The sequence below is a fragment of the Arachis ipaensis genome, chromosome B10 (assembly GCF_000816755.2).
Source record: "Arachis ipaensis cultivar K30076 chromosome B10, Araip1.1, whole genome shotgun sequence".
NCBI classification, from domain to species: domain Eukaryota; kingdom Viridiplantae; phylum Streptophyta; class Magnoliopsida; order Fabales; family Fabaceae; genus Arachis; species Arachis ipaensis.
This window is the reverse complement of record NC_029794.2, coordinates 75,042,672-75,059,736: the sequence shown is the minus strand read 5'-3', so window position 1 is coordinate 75,059,736 and position 17,065 is coordinate 75,042,672. Positions and strand designations below refer to the sequence as shown.

Genomic DNA, 17,065 nt, shown 5'->3' with positions numbered 1-17,065 from the left:
TTCTCCAAAAAAAAAAAAAAAAACAAAAAATAGAAAAATTTTAGAAAAAAACCTAAAATTTGTCCGAAGGCTGTGGTTATTGTTCTTCAAATCTACCGTTTAGCTCAGTCTAGCTAGGGTTTATTTTTCTGTTCTTCCTTAGGGTTTTATTGTTCTGAATAACAAGAGGAGGGGGAAGAGAAAAAGAAAAAAAAAAAAGAAAAAAAGAAAATTTGGGTGAAAAAAGAAACCAGGAGTTAAGTTATTTTCTTCTTCTTCTTCTTCTTCTGCTGCTGTTGTGTTGTTGAAGTAATAATTGTTGCTGTTGTTGTAGTAGCTGTTGTTGTTGTTGTTGATTGAGATGGCTCAGGTTCAAGTTCAGCCTCAGAATGCGATGGCGGGTCCCAACGGAGGAGCAGCTGGTGGTGCTGGTGGAAACCAGTTCGTGACGACGTCGCTTTACGTTGGGGATCTGGACCCGACCGTGACTGAGTCGCAGTTATATGACCTATTCAACCAATTGGGTCAGGTTGTGTCCGTTAGGGTTTGCACCGACCTCACTAGCCGCAGATCGCTCGGTTACGGTTATGTCAATTACAGCAACCCGCAAGATGGTTAGTTAGTTATTTTTTTTATTTTTACTTCTATTTATTTTATTTTACTTATTTTGTGTTTCGTTATTCCGCTCTTTGCTGTGTTTTCTGCTTTTGATGAGTAGTTAAATTTAAAATGTGTCGGGTTCTCTGGTTGAGAAATGGATTTGTGTATAAGGTTGCTGCTTGTTTATTAATGAGTTAGTTCAGGACTTGGGTTAACATATGTTTGCATTTTTTGGGTGCTAATTTATTGTTCGAGTTTGTGGTGGACTCATGGATGTGTTCATGTCAGTTCATGGGCGAGAGATTCTTGCTAGGCTTCTAATTTTTTGTATGCCGCCTTGCTCTGGTGAAACCTAGAGTAGCTTGATATAATTGAAAGCTCCGGAAGATTTACTGGCTTATTTACATTGGTTAGCTGGTTATATTATGTTCTAAATTTCTTTTAATGCAACAGTGGACTTTGTTGAGCAGTTGTAATTATCTATCGTTTTATGATTTATTGTTGCATAAAGACTAGGATATTTTGTTTATGAAGTACTTTATTATAACAAGGATTTGGCTAAAAACAAATGGAAATTTTTTATATAATCAATGCAGTGAAAATATAAAATATTTATCTTTTCAAACATTTTCAATGAGGCATGGAAAAGAAGTTTGAATGCCATGTTAAAAATTAAGCATTGTGCAGCAAATTGTTGACTATTGATTATTTAGAGGGTTATTGGGTGTACTCTATTTCCTAGGGTTTTTTCCCCTTCCCTGTAATCCGCCTTATCAGTGTATAAAACATGCACTGCTGGATCATTTAGTATTAACATTGGCCTTTTTCGTGTATTTGGAAGACTTAGCTGTTGTAGTTCCAAAAGTAACTGTGGTGTAAATCTAATGATAATTTCAACTCTAGATCAATGTTGAAGAGATCATGGGGCTACTTGATCACTAATGTCTCAAATACATCATACCAGAAAAGGTCCTTGGTTTTGGACTTTCAGAAAATTTAGAGTACTTTTTTACTTTTCTGTCGATTTTGTACAAAGTACAACTATTAGTTTCCACATTTGTCATCGAAAGCATGGTGGAGGAAATAATTGCTAGAATATATTCCAATGCGATTTGTGCTCTTTAATATATTACTTGTTTGGTTACTGTCCATGCCCATTCTGCGATGGGAATAGTTTCATGAATTATAACCATATTTTGAAACTTGATTTGATGTGGTTATCCTTCTCGTTTAATTAGTTTGTCGTTGGTCTGATATTCTTTTGTGTTTTCATGATCTTCTCTGCCCAAGTATTACTATGTGTTATTATTGATGTTGTGATGAACCATAAGTTATTTGCTCTTTTATCATCTGATTCAGTGTTCTTGCCGTTCATAAGATTTGCTACCTGTGTACAGCTGCCAGAGCACTGGATGTTCTGAACTTCACTCCTCTGAATAACAAGCCTATCCGCATTATGTATTCACATCGTGATCCCAGTATTCGTAAAAGTGGTGCTGGAAACATATTTATCAAGGTATGCTCGTCTTTTTTCACATTGCTTCGTACTAAGAAGCTTTAATTTTGCATGTCTAGGTGATCCTGACTCCATTTCTTTCTTTTGTGTGGATTATTGCAGAATTTGGACAAGGCAATTGACCACAAGGCATTGCATGATACATTTTCTTCCTTTGGGAATATCCTTTCTTGCAAGGTTGCTACAGACTCATCTGGTCAGTCAAAAGGGTATGGGTTTGTGCAATTCGATAGCGAAGAAGCTGCTCAGAAAGCCATAGAAAAGCTGAATGGCATGCTGTTGAACGATAAGCAAGTGTATGTGGGACCCTTCCTTCGCAAGCAAGAGAGAGAAAGTGCCACTGACAAGGCAAAATTTAACAATGTGTTTGTGAAGAACCTATCTGAGTCAACCACGGATGATGATTTGAACAAGGTTTTTGGTGAATTTGGGACCATTACCAGTGCTGTTGTGATGAGGGATGGTGATGGAAAGTCCAAGTGCTTTGGATTTGTTAACTTTGAGAATCCTGAAGATGCTGCTAGGGCTGTTGAAGCACTTAATGGCAAAAAATTTGATGACAAAGAATGGTATGTTGGAAAAGCACAAAAGAAATCTGAAAGGGAGCATGAGTTAAAACAAAAATTTGAGCAGAGCATGAAAGAAGCTGCTGACAAATACCAAGGGGCAAACTTGTACATCAAAAACTTAGATGATACCATTGGAGATGATAAACTTAAGGAGCTGTTCTCCCCATTTGGCACTATTACCTCTTGCAAGGTATGTAGTATATTTGGCGTCACGCTATATGTTTGCTAGCAACACAATCTCTATACATTATTTCCTTTTTTAATTGAAAGGTTATGAGGGACCCTAATGGAATCAGTCGAGGATCAGGGTTTGTTGCATTCTCAACTCCTGAGGAGGCCTCTAGAGCTGTAAGTCATTTGCTAATTTTTTGTTGGAAATAATTGGTAATTTTTCTAGGCTGATTATGTTTTCTTCCCCTTAGTTTTATAATATTTTTTCTATTGATTTCTATTATTATTTTGATTCCTGTTTTGTAGCTCTTGGAGATGAATGGCAAAATGGTGGTAAGCAAACCCCTCTATGTGACTCTTGCCCAGCGGAAGGAAGATAGAAGAGCTAGATTGCAGGTATCTCTTGTTATAAACATTGAGCACTTTTTAACTTAGACCATTGTAGTTGCAATTGTGTAGTACCAATGCAGAGAAAAATCTCTCGCCATTCCCTCCTAGTAAAAAATATTAATGATCTACACAAGCCATCTTTGGTCACTTTATCATTACTTGTATACATGTTTGTATGCTTAGACTAGATTTTCATAGTAAAATACCTGGTTATTTTGTTATTTGAGGTTGGTAACATTAGCTGTAGTGATGATGTCTCTTGCCTTGTCACCATTCTATAAGGATTAGTTTTGTGACTATGAAGATGTTTATAACTCAAATAAATATACAGGCTCAGTTTGCTCAAATGCGGCCCATTGCGATGGGACCCACTGTTGGTCCTCGGGTGCCAATGTATCCCCCTGGTGGTCCAGGTATTGGTCAACAAATATTTTATGGTCAAGGCCCTCCTGCTATCATTCCTTCCCAGGTAATCCCTTCTTTCTACTTTGTTTCTGGACTTGAACCAGGTGGTGATCTTGAATGGAGCTCAATATTGTTCCTGTTTCTCCTTTATTTGGATAATAATTTCCTTATTCTTCTCGTCTCTTGGCTTTTGCTAGCCTGGGTTTGGTTATCAACAACAACTTGTGCCTGGTATGAGGCCTGGCGGGGCTCCTGTTCCAAATTTCTTTGTGCCAATGGTTCAGCAAGGACAGCAAGGGCAGCGTCCTGGTGGAAGACGTGCAGGTGGAGTCCAGCAGTCCCAGCATCCAGTTCCAATGATGTCACCTCAGGTCGCTTGAATTCTATCTCAATTCATTTTTTTGCATATCATCTATATCCTATTTGGTACACTGACCTGGTTATTTTGGGGTTGGCAGATGCTTCCTAGGGGACGTATGTATCGTTATCCACCCGCTGGTAGGGTTCCTGATGTTCCCATGCCTGGTGTTGCTGGAGGCATGTTTTCTGTTCCGTATGATGTGGCCGGGATGCCTATGCGTGATGCAACAATCTCCCAGCAAATTCCTATTGGGGCTTTGGCTACTGCATTGGCAAATGCTTCTCCAGAGCAGCAGAGAACGGTAGGTATTCTATCCCCACTCATTTTTAGAATGATCGTTGTTTATATTCTCCTGTGTGATCAGATGAATTCCTGGTCTGTTGCTTGTTAGTTTTTATAACTGACTGACTGGTTTTATATTTGTAGATGCTGGGTGAAAATCTCTACCCTCTGGTGGAACAGTTGGAGCCTGATAATGCTGCCAAGGTGACTGGAATGCTTCTGGAGATGGACCAGACTGAGGTTCTGCACTTGCTTGAGTCACCCGAAGCCCTGAAGGCAAAGGTGGCCGAGGCAATGGACGTCTTAAGGAATGTTGCACAGCAGCAGCAGACTGGCGGTGCTGCTGACCAGCTTGCTTCATTATCACTCAATGACAACCTTGTTTCTTAAGATTTATATGTTGGGGTTTACATTCCTAGTGATGATGGATCTCTATTGTCGGCGCTTGCTTGATACAGTTTTCAGGTTGAGTTTGTTTCACTAGATTAGATACTTTTGGTTTGTTCTGGACCTCCTCCTTTTGGTTTTACGCTTATTTAAATTATGCCTGGTACAAGGAATTATTTAATTTCATGTTTCTAGTTCGGTTGCAAGAGGTTTTTTTCTGGGAGGTTAGATTATGCATTATCTGTGATTTGCTATGCCAAGTTTTGATTGGGTTGGGCATGATTGGGAGGTTGAGTCATCCTTGTTTCTTTTGGTGTCTAAAAAAAAAGGGAAAACTAAAACAAACTCCTAGCCTAAATCAGAACTGAAGATTTGTTGGAGAATAACACTAGGCTTTGACCAAATCACATTAAAATTACTTCTTGTTTCATATCTAGTCATTCAATTCATTGCTTTATTTGCTTTTCTAGCTATTCAATCAACTTGAAAGTATTAAGATCCTGACAAAAGTTTTGTAAACTAAATCAGCAATTTCGAGATGTACCTATGCTTCACACACAATGACTTTTAAATCGCAATCTCAGGATAAGACAAGTCCTCTTCAGACCATGAGAAGTACCAGAATAGTCATGAGTTTCTAATAATACATGAGAAGTACCAGAGTAGTCACGAGTTTCTAATAATACAACTAAAATTAGCCAAATTTAAATCAGGAAATAAACTTACATCATAATTAACTTTAAAGGTGTTACCTACAGAAGGTTTTCAACACCATCGATCTTGAAATGAAAGAATATCGATGCATATAAAGTTTCATCGATCTTGAAATGAAAGATCATCGATCTTGAAATGAAAGAATATCGGTGCATATAAAGTTTCTGGTCTATGGCAGTGCTTTTGATAAGGGCAACTACCTTGTGATTCATCCAATGATTCCTAACACTGAAAACATCATTACACCTATGTCTCCGCAACCACCACATTTTGGCCCCAAAAAGAACCTTATTATTAGGCATGACCTTTCTAAACCACATCTCAATGGAAGTGTCTTCAAACGAGTTAATAAAGTGAGTGTCTAACATTTGGCTTCTTGGATTTAACACAGTCCCGCAAGCAATGTTCGACTGTCTTCAGAGCCGAATTGCATCTCTGGCACAAATCTGAAATAGTTAGATGCTTCCTAAAATGGAAAGCCTCCATCAGGAGAGCGTTATGAAACACAAGCCACATAGTGAATTTGATCTTCTCCGAAAGATTTAAATGCCACAGCCAGCTCCAATCACTATTACCATTCCAATCCACTTTATGCTTCAACAACCAACTGTAACCCTCTCTTGCACTATACCTTTTTGTCCTTGCAACCACTAACTCCACCCCGTATCTAGATCCGCCGATTTTGGGTAAGTAAGGCCGGAAATGAATTGCTTAACTGCAAGAGGAATTTTCGTAGCAAGCGTATCCACCATCCAAGATCCATCACGTTACAAATCAGCCACTACAAATTCCGACTTAGATATGTGAACATAGGGAACAAGATCACAAAGTCTTCCAAACGTAGTTCACTCATCATACCACACGAATTGCTGCACATTCCCTACATTGCACCTAAACCCATCCTTAAGAGCTTCATATGTTTTGAGAATTTTTTTTCAAATGGTCGACGCATTCTGTCCATGACCACCACCAAAACAATTTGAATTCTAGATGTATTTTTGCATCACAATCTATACCACAGTTTGTTTTTATTATTGAAGTAATCCCAAACCAACTTGCCAAGAAGTGCCAGATTAGCACGGTATGTATCTCGTACACCCAAGCCACCTGCCTTTTTGAGAGTAATAGCTACTTCCCAATTAACCAAAGACAACCCTCTCCCATTATTCTAGCCTTTCCATAAGAACTGTTGCATCGGTGAATCAATCTTTTCACATGCATACTTTGAAAGTAGAGTAACCTGCATGTTGTAGACTGAAATACAAGTCATTACCGACTTAACCAAACAAAGTCTTCCTACCTTATTCAGCAGATACCACTTCCAACTATCAAGCTTATTCTAAATCATCTCAATGACTTCTTGAGCCATCTTTCTAGAAGACCTTTTATGCCCAATATTAACCATAGGTACCGTCCCAAGTCCTGGCAAAAACGAATACGAGGGACTCCCGAGAGCATCTCTTTCCTTCTCACAGACACATTCTTTGAACATTGAGCCCTAGACTTACTAAGATTCACTCGCAGGTCTGATGATTTGGAAAATAAGTTCATGCACTGCATAACATCCTCTACCTAAGCTTTCGTAGCTTTAAAGAACAACAGTAGATCATCAAAAAATATCAAGTGGGATATATTTGGGTGATATCTAGAAACCGACACCGGTATCCATGAGCCCTACGAAACCCGATGGGCAATAAAACAAGCAAGACACTCCATACAAAGCACAAAGAGATAAGGGGACATGGGATCCCCTTGTCTCAAACCCCTCTGGGGATTAAAGCTCTAAAATTTCTCGATGTTCCACAAAACAGACAAAGAAGATGATGTCACACAAGCCATAATAAGATGAATAGTAGCCCTCGAAAAGCCAAACCAAACCAAAATAGCTTCAAGAAATCTCCAGTCCACCCTGTCATACCCTTCTCCAAGTCAATCTTAAAGATCATGGTCCCTTTCCTAGACTTAGTGTTCTTCATGAAACTCATAATATCCTCCACAATGATAATGTTCTCTGTAGTACCTCTTCCTGGGATAAAACCATCGTGAAGCGGGCCAATGAACTTTGACAGAAAGGGTCTAACCCTGTTCATCAGCACTTTTGTAATGATTTTATAAAGAACATTACATAAACTTATAGGGCGAATGTCTCTTAAAGAAGTAGGAGCTTTAACTTTAGAAATCAGAACAATGCAGGTCTTGAAAATAGCAGCATTTAGAATCTCTCCCTCAAAGGCTCTCTTGACTAACTGATGCGTGAGCATCTTTCCTATCTTTTCCTAGTGAATTTGCATCTAAATTGTTGAATTTAATAAAGAATTAATTATCTTTTAGCCAATATGGATGCTACTTTGAGTCTTTTGCAATTTTGTTTATTTTAGGTAGCATTCGGCTGGATTTGATGGAGTTTCTGCAGCAAAAGAAGCAAAGGAGATGGCAGCGAGGAGCGACGCGCACGCGTGACTGACGCGTGCGCGTGATCTGGAAGTATCCATGGCGACGCGTACGCGTGACTGACGCGTACGCGTGACTCGCAAAAAGGACCATCGACGCGTACGCGTGACTGACGCGTACGCGTGACATGCGCCACGTGCAGAAAACACAGAAAAATGTTGGGAGCGATTTTCTGGGCTATTTTGACCCAGTTTTCAGCCCAGAAAACACATATTAGAAGTTGCAGAATGGACGAAACAAGTGGTCTCCATCCATCCATTGAAGACTTGATTATTTAAATTAATTTGAATTTAAATTCAAATTTGAATTCTAAGAAAATATATTATTTTAATTTTAAAAATTAGATTTTAAATTTATTAAAATTAGTTATAAAAGGGAGAAACTTTCCTTCCTTGAGAGAGGTCCTGGGGAGGATCCCATTCCATCCCAATTTACAATCTGTATTTTCTCTGAACCATGAGCAACTAAACCTCGACTATTAAGGTTAGGAGCTCTGTCTATTTCTATGATTAATTTTATTACTTTTTCTCTTTTAATTCATGTATGGATTTATAATTTAAGGATTGTTTTCACTCTTTATCTTATGAATTTAGGTGGAACGGAAGTATGGCCTTCTTTCTATTTGAGTTCTTGTATAACTTGGAAAAGCTCTTTACTTACACAACAGCTTGAAAACATATTCTCCTAAATTTGAATTATCTGGATTTAACGAGATACGTGACATATAATCCTTTTATTTTTGGGTAATTAGAGTTTTTGTGTCATATAAACTGGAATTTGATCATGTAGCTTTTAATTGGAATTAATTGACCAAGGAATTGGCAGTTAATAAATTTTAGAGGAGACTAGAAAGATCTAAGGAATTAGGGTCTAGTCACATATAGTTTGCCATAAATTAAATCCTACATAATTAAAATAGTTAGTAAGAAAAGTAAATATGGAAAAATAGATAATTCTGAAGCCTTAACTGCTTTCTCCATATTTTATTCCTCACCTATTCACTTGCCTATCTTCAACTTTGAATTTACTTTTTAATGCTATTGAACTTCCAAACACTATTTTCTTTTTGTCTAACTAAGCCTATCAAATACTATTGTTGCTTAATCCATCAATTATCGTGGGATCGACCCTTACTCACGTAAGGTATTACTTGGTTCAACCCGATGCACTTGCCGGTTAGTTTGTGGTTAGAAATTCCGCACCAAGTTTTTGGCGCCGTTGCCGGGGATTGACTGTGATTAACAACTATTAGTTGTTTGATTGTTTAGATTAGGCGTTTTAATTTTAATTTTATTTAAATATTATTTTAAAAATTTTTTTATAAATCTCGTCGATTTTTTATTTTATTTTATTTCTCATTTCATTTTCATTTTTTTTCTTCGTTTTACTTTGTTTATTTTTTTGGTTATTTTTTTAACTTTTTATATTCTATTAGTTTTATTTTATTTTTATCTTAAGTTTGGTGTTTCCTAGTTAGTTTTATTTTAATTTTTAGAATTATGTTCTTTCCTCTTTACTTTCCTGTTTATCACATGGTGCGTTTAATTTTTTTTGATATTTTGTGCTAAGGAAAAATAATGTAAAGAGATCATATGGGTTACTACTCACACCCAAGTAGTAATTCATATGATTGTGGATGGAGGAACTACCCGAATTTTGGTTGGCAAAGTCAAAACCAAAGAAACTTCAATGCTCCATGTTCCAACTATCAAGAACCACCATCTCCATATCCATATCAAGAACCATCATCTTTCTACCCATATCAAGAGCCACTATCTCCCTATTCATACCAAGCACCATCCTCTTTTTACACTTATCAAGAACCATCACCTCCTTCTTATTCATCTCAAATACCATCAGATCTTGAGCTTCTCATGAAAGAATTCTTACATGATATAAAGACAAGTGTCAAAAATATAGAGAAGCATGTGCAGTCGATTATCAAACCACAGGAAGAGGAGCAAGAAAATTCCTTTCCAAGAGATATAATACAAGATCCTATAAAAGAAAGTGGGGAAATCAATCAAAAGAGTTCATACTCCAGTGAACTAGAGAACTTTCCATCCTCACACATGGAAGAAGAGGAAGATGCAAAAACAAAGGAGGAAGATGCACCCACAAAGGAGGAAGATGCACAACCTCCCATGCCCTTGGTAAGCAATGAAGAATAGATTGAATTAGAAGACAGCTACCAAGAGGAAGAAGTTGAAATTGAGGAAGCCTGCAAAGAAGTGAAAGAATTCAAAGAAGAACACAAGGGAGTGGAGCTTGCAAGACCTCTCCCAAAGCCATCACCATCCAATACAACATTCAAGTGGGTAAAATTCTTATCTTTAACCTTTACATTCCCACTTGAATATGGGCTACTGGAGACGGATGGTCAACTTAGAGCTTTTTGTGGCATTAAGAGTGAGAGGAAGATAGTTAGTGGTAAGAGTTGTCAAGCAAGGTTCAATATGGTTGCATGCTCCAAATTGAAGTGCAAGGATTGGTGTAGAACTCAATTGAATGGGTCTAGAAGGTTGTTTGGATGTCTCTGTGAGAATTCAGATCAATTGCCACCCGGTGGGAACAATGGTGATCCACAAGAAGATGGGTGTAAAAGCAAGGTTTGGGACCCTGGAATTCATTCTCACAATCAACATTATTGGGGCCTTGTCACTTACTTCAACTTGCTCGAAGGAGTTATGCGCCTAGTTTGGAATCCCGGTGGCCATTGGATTAACACACATTGGTGGAGATTCTTGGATCAGTACAAGCACAAGCCACCATGACAAGGAGCTCACCACATGTCCAACTTAAGGACCTTAACTAAAAGTGCTAGGTGGGAGACAACCCACCGTGGTGTGATCATTCCTTTTCATTCTTAGCTTTATTTTGTTTTATTTTTATTAGTAGTAGTTTTCTTACTTATTTGATTTTTATTAACTTCTTACTAATTTTCTGATCATGCAGCTATTTTATCATAGGAACCGAACACCACAAGCTAAAAAAAAAGGGGGGTGGGGCACACGACGCGCAAGCGTCGCTGACGCGTACGCGTCAGATGGGTGTGCGTGAAAAAAATTTGAACAGAGAGTTGCGCGGGAGTGGCGCAAGAATGATGCCTCTAGCACAAACAAACCCACGCGTACGCGTCTCCCACACGTGCGCGCCATCAACGCGTACGCGTGACCTCGCAATCGGCGTAAAAGGTGTTTGGACAGAGAGTTATGCTGGCTTGGGGCTGGAAGTGTGCTAAAAGCACAAAATGGCCCACGCGTATGCGTCCCTGACGCATGCGCGTCATTTGACCAAACGGCCATCCACGCGTGTGCGTGCATGACGCGAACGCGTCGTATGCCAATATTGGTTCCCTAGCCACGCGAACAGAGAGTTGCGCGTGCGCGCGGCTGGCTTCGCACGAATCGCGCAAAACCCAGGGCACGCGGACACGTGCCTGATGCTGACGCGTCATTAAGGAAGTTCTGCGACCTACGCGTACGCGTGCCGTACGCGTACGCGTCGCCTTCGCCGCCCAGTTTTAATTTTCTTTCTCTCTCTCCCAATCCTAATTCTCTCTTGTTCTTTTATCCTTTTATTTTTCTTTTCTCAAAATATCTGTCTCTTTTTATTTTCAGTTCTTCTTTGCTTGAGGACAAGCAAACATTTAAGTTTGGTGTTGACGCTTCGCTTAAGGATTTTCTGTCTATTCCGATGGCACCAAAAGGGAGGCGAATCATCTTCATTGAGGAGTACAACCTGAAGAATAAAACGACCGCTCAGATAACCAAGGTGGTTGAGTTCCTTTCATTTTTATTCCCTCCCACTTTTATTATGTATGTTTCGGTTTTCTACTATTTTGCTTTGTTTGCTGCATGATCCTTTATTAGTAGATTCATAGGTTCTAGTTTAATTTTTCTGTTAAGTGCTTTAATTCTGAAAGATGTCTCATGTATTGCCCACTAAGCTTGAAATAAAAAAGAAAGAAGAACAGATGTAGTGCATGAGAATTTGAGTTTAATTTTTCGAGTAGTCTCACTTACTTAGATGTGGTGGTATTTTCTGTGATTCTGAATGAATGCTTGAACAGTGCATATTTTTTATAGTGAAGTTTATGAATGTTACAATTGTTGGCTCTTGAAAGAATGATGAAAAAGAGAAATGTTATTGATAATCTGAAAAATCATAAAATTGATTCTTGAAGTAAGAAAAAGCAGTGAAAAACACAAAGCTTGCGAAAAAAAGAAAAAAATAAAATAAAATAAAGAAAAAGAAAAAAAAGAGAGTAGAAAAAGCCAATAACCCTTTAAACTAAAAGGCAAAGGGTAAAAAGGATCTAAGACTTTGAGCATCAATGGATAGGAGGGCCCAAAGGAATAAAATCCTGGCCTAAGCGGCTAAATCAAGCTGTCCCTAACCATGTGCTTGTGGCGTGAAGGTGTCAAGTGAAAAGCTTGAGACTGAGCGGTTAAAGTCGTGATCCAAAGCAAAAAGAGTGTGATTAAGAACTCTGGGCACCTCTAACTGGGAACTCTAGCAAAGCTGAGTCACAATCTGAAAAGGTTCACCCAGTTATGTGTCAGTGGCATTTATGTATCCGATGGTAATACTAGAAAACAAAATGATTAGGGTCACGGCCAAGACTCATAAAGTAGCTGTGTTCAAGAATCAACATGCTGAACTAGGAGAATCAATAACACTATCTGAATTCAGAGTTCCTATGGATGCCAATCATTCTGAACTTCAAATGATAAAGTGAGATGCCAAAACTATTCAGGATTGCAGTTGTAAATCCCACTATAAGAAGAGACATGAGCTTAATCGAACTCTCGTTCTCATGCAAATTCACATCCTAAGCTTATATTAGTTTTGGTTGCTTGAGGACAAGCAACAGTTTAAGTTTGGTGTTGTGATGCGTGAGCATCTTTCCTATCTTTTCCTAGTGAATTTGCATCTAAATTGTTGAATTTAATAAAGAATTAATTATCTTTTAGCCAATATTGATGCTACTTTGAGTCTTTTGCAATTTTGTTTATTTTAGGTAGCATTCGGCTGGATTTGATGGAGTTTCTGTAGCAAAAGAAGCAAAGGAGATGGCAGCGAGAAGCGACGCGCACGCGTGACTGACGCGTGCGCGTGATCTGGAAGTATCCATGGCGACGCGTACGCGTGACTGACGCGTACGCGTGAGTTGAAGATTTGCTCAGTGACGCGTCCGCGTGACCGACGCGTACGCGTGACTCGCAAAAAAGACCATCGACGCGTACGCGTGACTGACGCGTACGCGTGACATGCGCCACGTGCAGAAAACGCAGAAAAACGTTGGGAGCAATTTCTGGGCTGTTTTAACCCAGTTTTCAGCCCAGAAAACACAGATTAGAAGTTACAAAATGGACGAAACAAGTGGTCCCCATCCATCCATTGAAGACTTGATTATTTAAATTAATTCAAATTTAAATTCAAATTTGAATTGTAGGAAAAGATATTATTTTAATTTTAAAAATTAGATTTTAAATTTATTAAGATTAGTTATAAAAGGGAGAAACTTTCCTTTCTTGAGAGAGGTCCTGGGGAGGATCCCATTCCATCCCAATTTACAATCCGTATTTTCTCTGAACCATGAGCAACTAAACCTCCACTGTTAAGGTTAGGAGCTTTGTCTATTTCTATGGATTAATTTTATTGCTTTTTCTCTTTTAATTCATGTATGGATTTATAATTTAAGGATTGCTTTCGCTCTTTATCTTATTAATTTGGGTGGAACGGAAGTATGACCCTCTTTCTATTTGAGTTCTTGTATAACTTGGAAAAGCTCTTTACTTGAACAACAGCTTGAAAACATATTCTCCTAAATTTTAATTATCTGGATTTAACGGGATACGTGATATATAATCCTTTTATTTTTGGGTAATTACAGTTTTTGTGGCATATAAACTGGAATTTGATCATGTAGCTTCTAATTGGAATTAATTGACCAAGGAATTGGCAGTTAATGAATTTTAGAGGAGACTAGAAAGGTCTAAGGAATTAGGGTCTAGTCACATATAGTTTGCCATAAATTAAATCCTACATAATTAAAATAGTTAGTAAGAAAAGTAAATCCGGAAAAATAGATAACTCTGAAGCCTTAACTGCTTTCTCCATATTTTATTCCTCACCTATTCACTTGCCTGTCTTCAACTTTGAATTTAATTTTTAATGCTTTTGAACTTCCAAACACTATTTTCTTTTTGTCTAACTAAGCCTATCAAACACTATTGTTGCTTAATCCATCAATCATCGTCACGTAAGGTATTACTTGGTACGACCCGGTGCACTTGCCGGTTAGTTTGTGGTTAGAAATTCCGCACCACTAACCCCCACACATCATAGCATATAGAATTTCAAAATTCCTTATAAAATAGGGTCTGAAAACCATCTGGACCAGAGCTTTAAAAGAATTCATGGTCATTACAGCTCGTTTCACCTCTTCCAACTCCACTGGTTCAATCAACCTTTGACAGGTTTACTAAGGGATGGACTGGGAAAGTCTTTCCTAGCATGAAGATCAATATGCTCCCTTGTAGAAAAAAACTTCTAGAAGAAGGAGTTTGTTGCTTTCTCTAGCTCCTGCGGCTCAGTAGCCCAAGTTCCATCTTTCAAAGACAGTCTATGAATTGTATTCCGTTTTTTCCTGATGATTGTTTGCAAGTGAAAAAATTTAGTGTTTATGTTCTCACATTGAACCGACTGCTCTCCTGATTTCTGATATCACATAAGTTCTTCTTGAAGAAGGATAGTATTTATTTCATCATAGATACCTTGTTCTTTCGCCCTCAACCCCAAATCCTCCATACTCTCAAGAGAAATTCGAATATCATTAAATTGTCTCTCCAACTACTTCTTTTTGACAAACACATTACCAAAAGTTTTCTTATTGAAGAGAAGAGCATCCTTAAGTACCTTTATCAAACTTCTAACAAAATCAGGGACCCCTTTATTCCAAGTTGCACGAACAAAGATGAGCCATCCTTGTTTAGTTGTTTTAATATTTTTTCATTCGTAATTCCTGATAAAGATATGGTACTACTTAGTACGGTTTTCTTAAAGCGATTAAAGGGTCCATCGCTGTTTTATACAAAGGCGAAATAATTTGTTTTTCATTTTCGGTCGGTCTTTATTGAGGCTTAAATTTAGAGAAAGACTATTGCTTTAGCTTTTAATCTGTATATTTTTAACCTTCGTAAATGAAAATAAAAAAGACTTATAGAAAATTTATACAACAAAAATAGCAGGAGAAATAAAAAGTACAAGAATCTTTATCTGCTTGGTTAGTCAGAATTCTCATTAATAAAAAAAATAGAACTTCCCACTCCAAAATCAAAAGAAAAGGAAGTTTATGGCCAATGCTAAAGATATCCGTGGTTTATTTATCATTAATTTATTAGATTTTGCACCCGTGACCATGGGAAGTATGAAATAAAGCAACTGTGTTCGAACTTGTGTTTGAAATGATAGATCTTGTTTGGATAATAATGAAAAAAAAAGTATCGGGTATATATGGACAAATAACGGATTTACTTACATGATTATTTAATTAATTATATACAAAATACAAAATAAATGAAATATAACGGTAAAATAATTAAAAAATGAGTAAAGTATTGTTTTTGTCCCTAACATTTGGGATTAGTTCTATTTGTGTCTCTAATATTTAAATCATCTTATTTGTATCCCAAATGCTTATAAAAGTGAGTCAATGTTATCCTGCCGTCAATTATACTAACAGATCAGATTGTATTTTTCAATTATTCTCAATTAGATATATTCATTTTCAATTAGATCCTATTTGGATGTGTTCGATTTCAATATTGTACCCACTATTTGTGTTCAAATTCAATTATGTCCCCAAAAAAGTGAATTATGTAAATGTTACAGGGATTAATTTCAACTTTTGATGAGTTATTATCCGGAATAGATCATCGGTTCTATTCCAGACATCTATATTCTAACTTCAAGAAGAAATTTTCAGAACTCCAACTAAAACTCATGATGTGTAATTAACGACAAGATAACATCGAATCACTTTTACAAACGTTAGGGATACAAATAGGACGATTTAAAAGTTAGGTAGGACTTACTCCAAACGTTGGAGACAAAAACGATAGTTTAATTATTAGGAAAAATATTGATATGATACTTTTAAGAGTAAAGTGATAATTTTATCTTTAAAGATTTTGAATTCGGACTAATTAACCTTTGAAAAAAAATACTAATTAGGTCTTTCACGATAGTAAACAGTGAACATGTATGTCCTTTCGTTAATAAGTGTAATAGTGCAAAATGAAACAAAATTGTCTATATATTTTGTTGTCTACAATGGTGCATATTTTGTTGTTGCCACATAAGCATGAAAACGATATATTTTTGGACAGTAAAACATTCATTATATTTTGAATTTCCATATAATCTTTATCAACTGCTATCTATTAACCACAAATCCTACTAAAACAGGTGAAGTTTTACTCCAGAAGTTATCTACGTGATGATTTTTCATAAACAGATACATCGCAGGAGTTATTGGTATATATAAACACCATTATTAAATTTTACGTGATGAATTGATAGAAGAACATAACATACCTATCATTTAATATTGTGAATGATCAAATTGATACTTTTTTTTTCTTTCTTGAAGGACTAGTTAATTTGAAACTAACTTTTAAGGACTTAATTGTAACTTTATTCAACTTAAATGACACAAATTATAGTTAAACTAGGGTTTAGATAAATTTTATGCACAAGTCATTTTATTCTATTATTATCCAAATCAGTACTCAAGAATTTTAAAAGTAGACATTTTAATTTCTAAAAAAAATTAATATACAGATTAATCTCCATCTCGTTAGACATAATAATCTCCAAACTGCATGTCTAAGGAAAAAAATGCTAAAAATTTATCTATGTATTAATTCTTTTTAGATTAAAATATCTATTTTAAAATTTAGACTAATTTGGATCATTAATCTTTTATTATTTTGATTTTGTTTCGCACGTTTTTTGGTAGGGATGTTCATGGGCCCGGTGAATCGAGTCTATTTTTTGGACCCTAACTCGGCCCTAGACCCGATGAAACCTAAATATCTGGCCACAATTATACCAGATCTAAATCGGGGTCTTTAAAACTTTAACAATAATTTATAAAAAAAAAACTTATTTATAAAGAAACTTATTTATGATGCATTTATTTATAAAAAATAAATTTGTTATCGAAAAGTT

The 17,065-nt window shown here is 36.8% G+C and overlaps 1 protein-coding gene across 1 annotated transcript in view; it reads left to right on the top strand.

The window, feature by feature from the left end:
* LOC107622431 (polyadenylate-binding protein 8) overlaps window positions 1-4,917 on the top strand; it is a 5,938-nt gene extending 1,021 nt beyond the window's left edge. The window contains exons 2-10 of the mRNA XM_016324311.2: window positions 12-593; window positions 1,977-2,095; window positions 2,198-2,854; window positions 2,935-3,012; window positions 3,142-3,231; window positions 3,557-3,694; window positions 3,828-4,001; window positions 4,089-4,292; window positions 4,418-4,917. Coding sequence (XP_016179797.1) covers window positions 341-593; window positions 1,977-2,095; window positions 2,198-2,854; window positions 2,935-3,012; window positions 3,142-3,231; window positions 3,557-3,694; window positions 3,828-4,001; window positions 4,089-4,292; window positions 4,418-4,663 — 1,959 coding nt within the window. The 5' untranslated portion in view covers window positions 12-340 and the 3' untranslated portion in view covers window positions 4,664-4,917. The remainder of the gene's footprint in view (window positions 1-11; window positions 594-1,976; window positions 2,096-2,197; window positions 2,855-2,934; window positions 3,013-3,141; window positions 3,232-3,556; window positions 3,695-3,827; window positions 4,002-4,088; window positions 4,293-4,417) is intronic.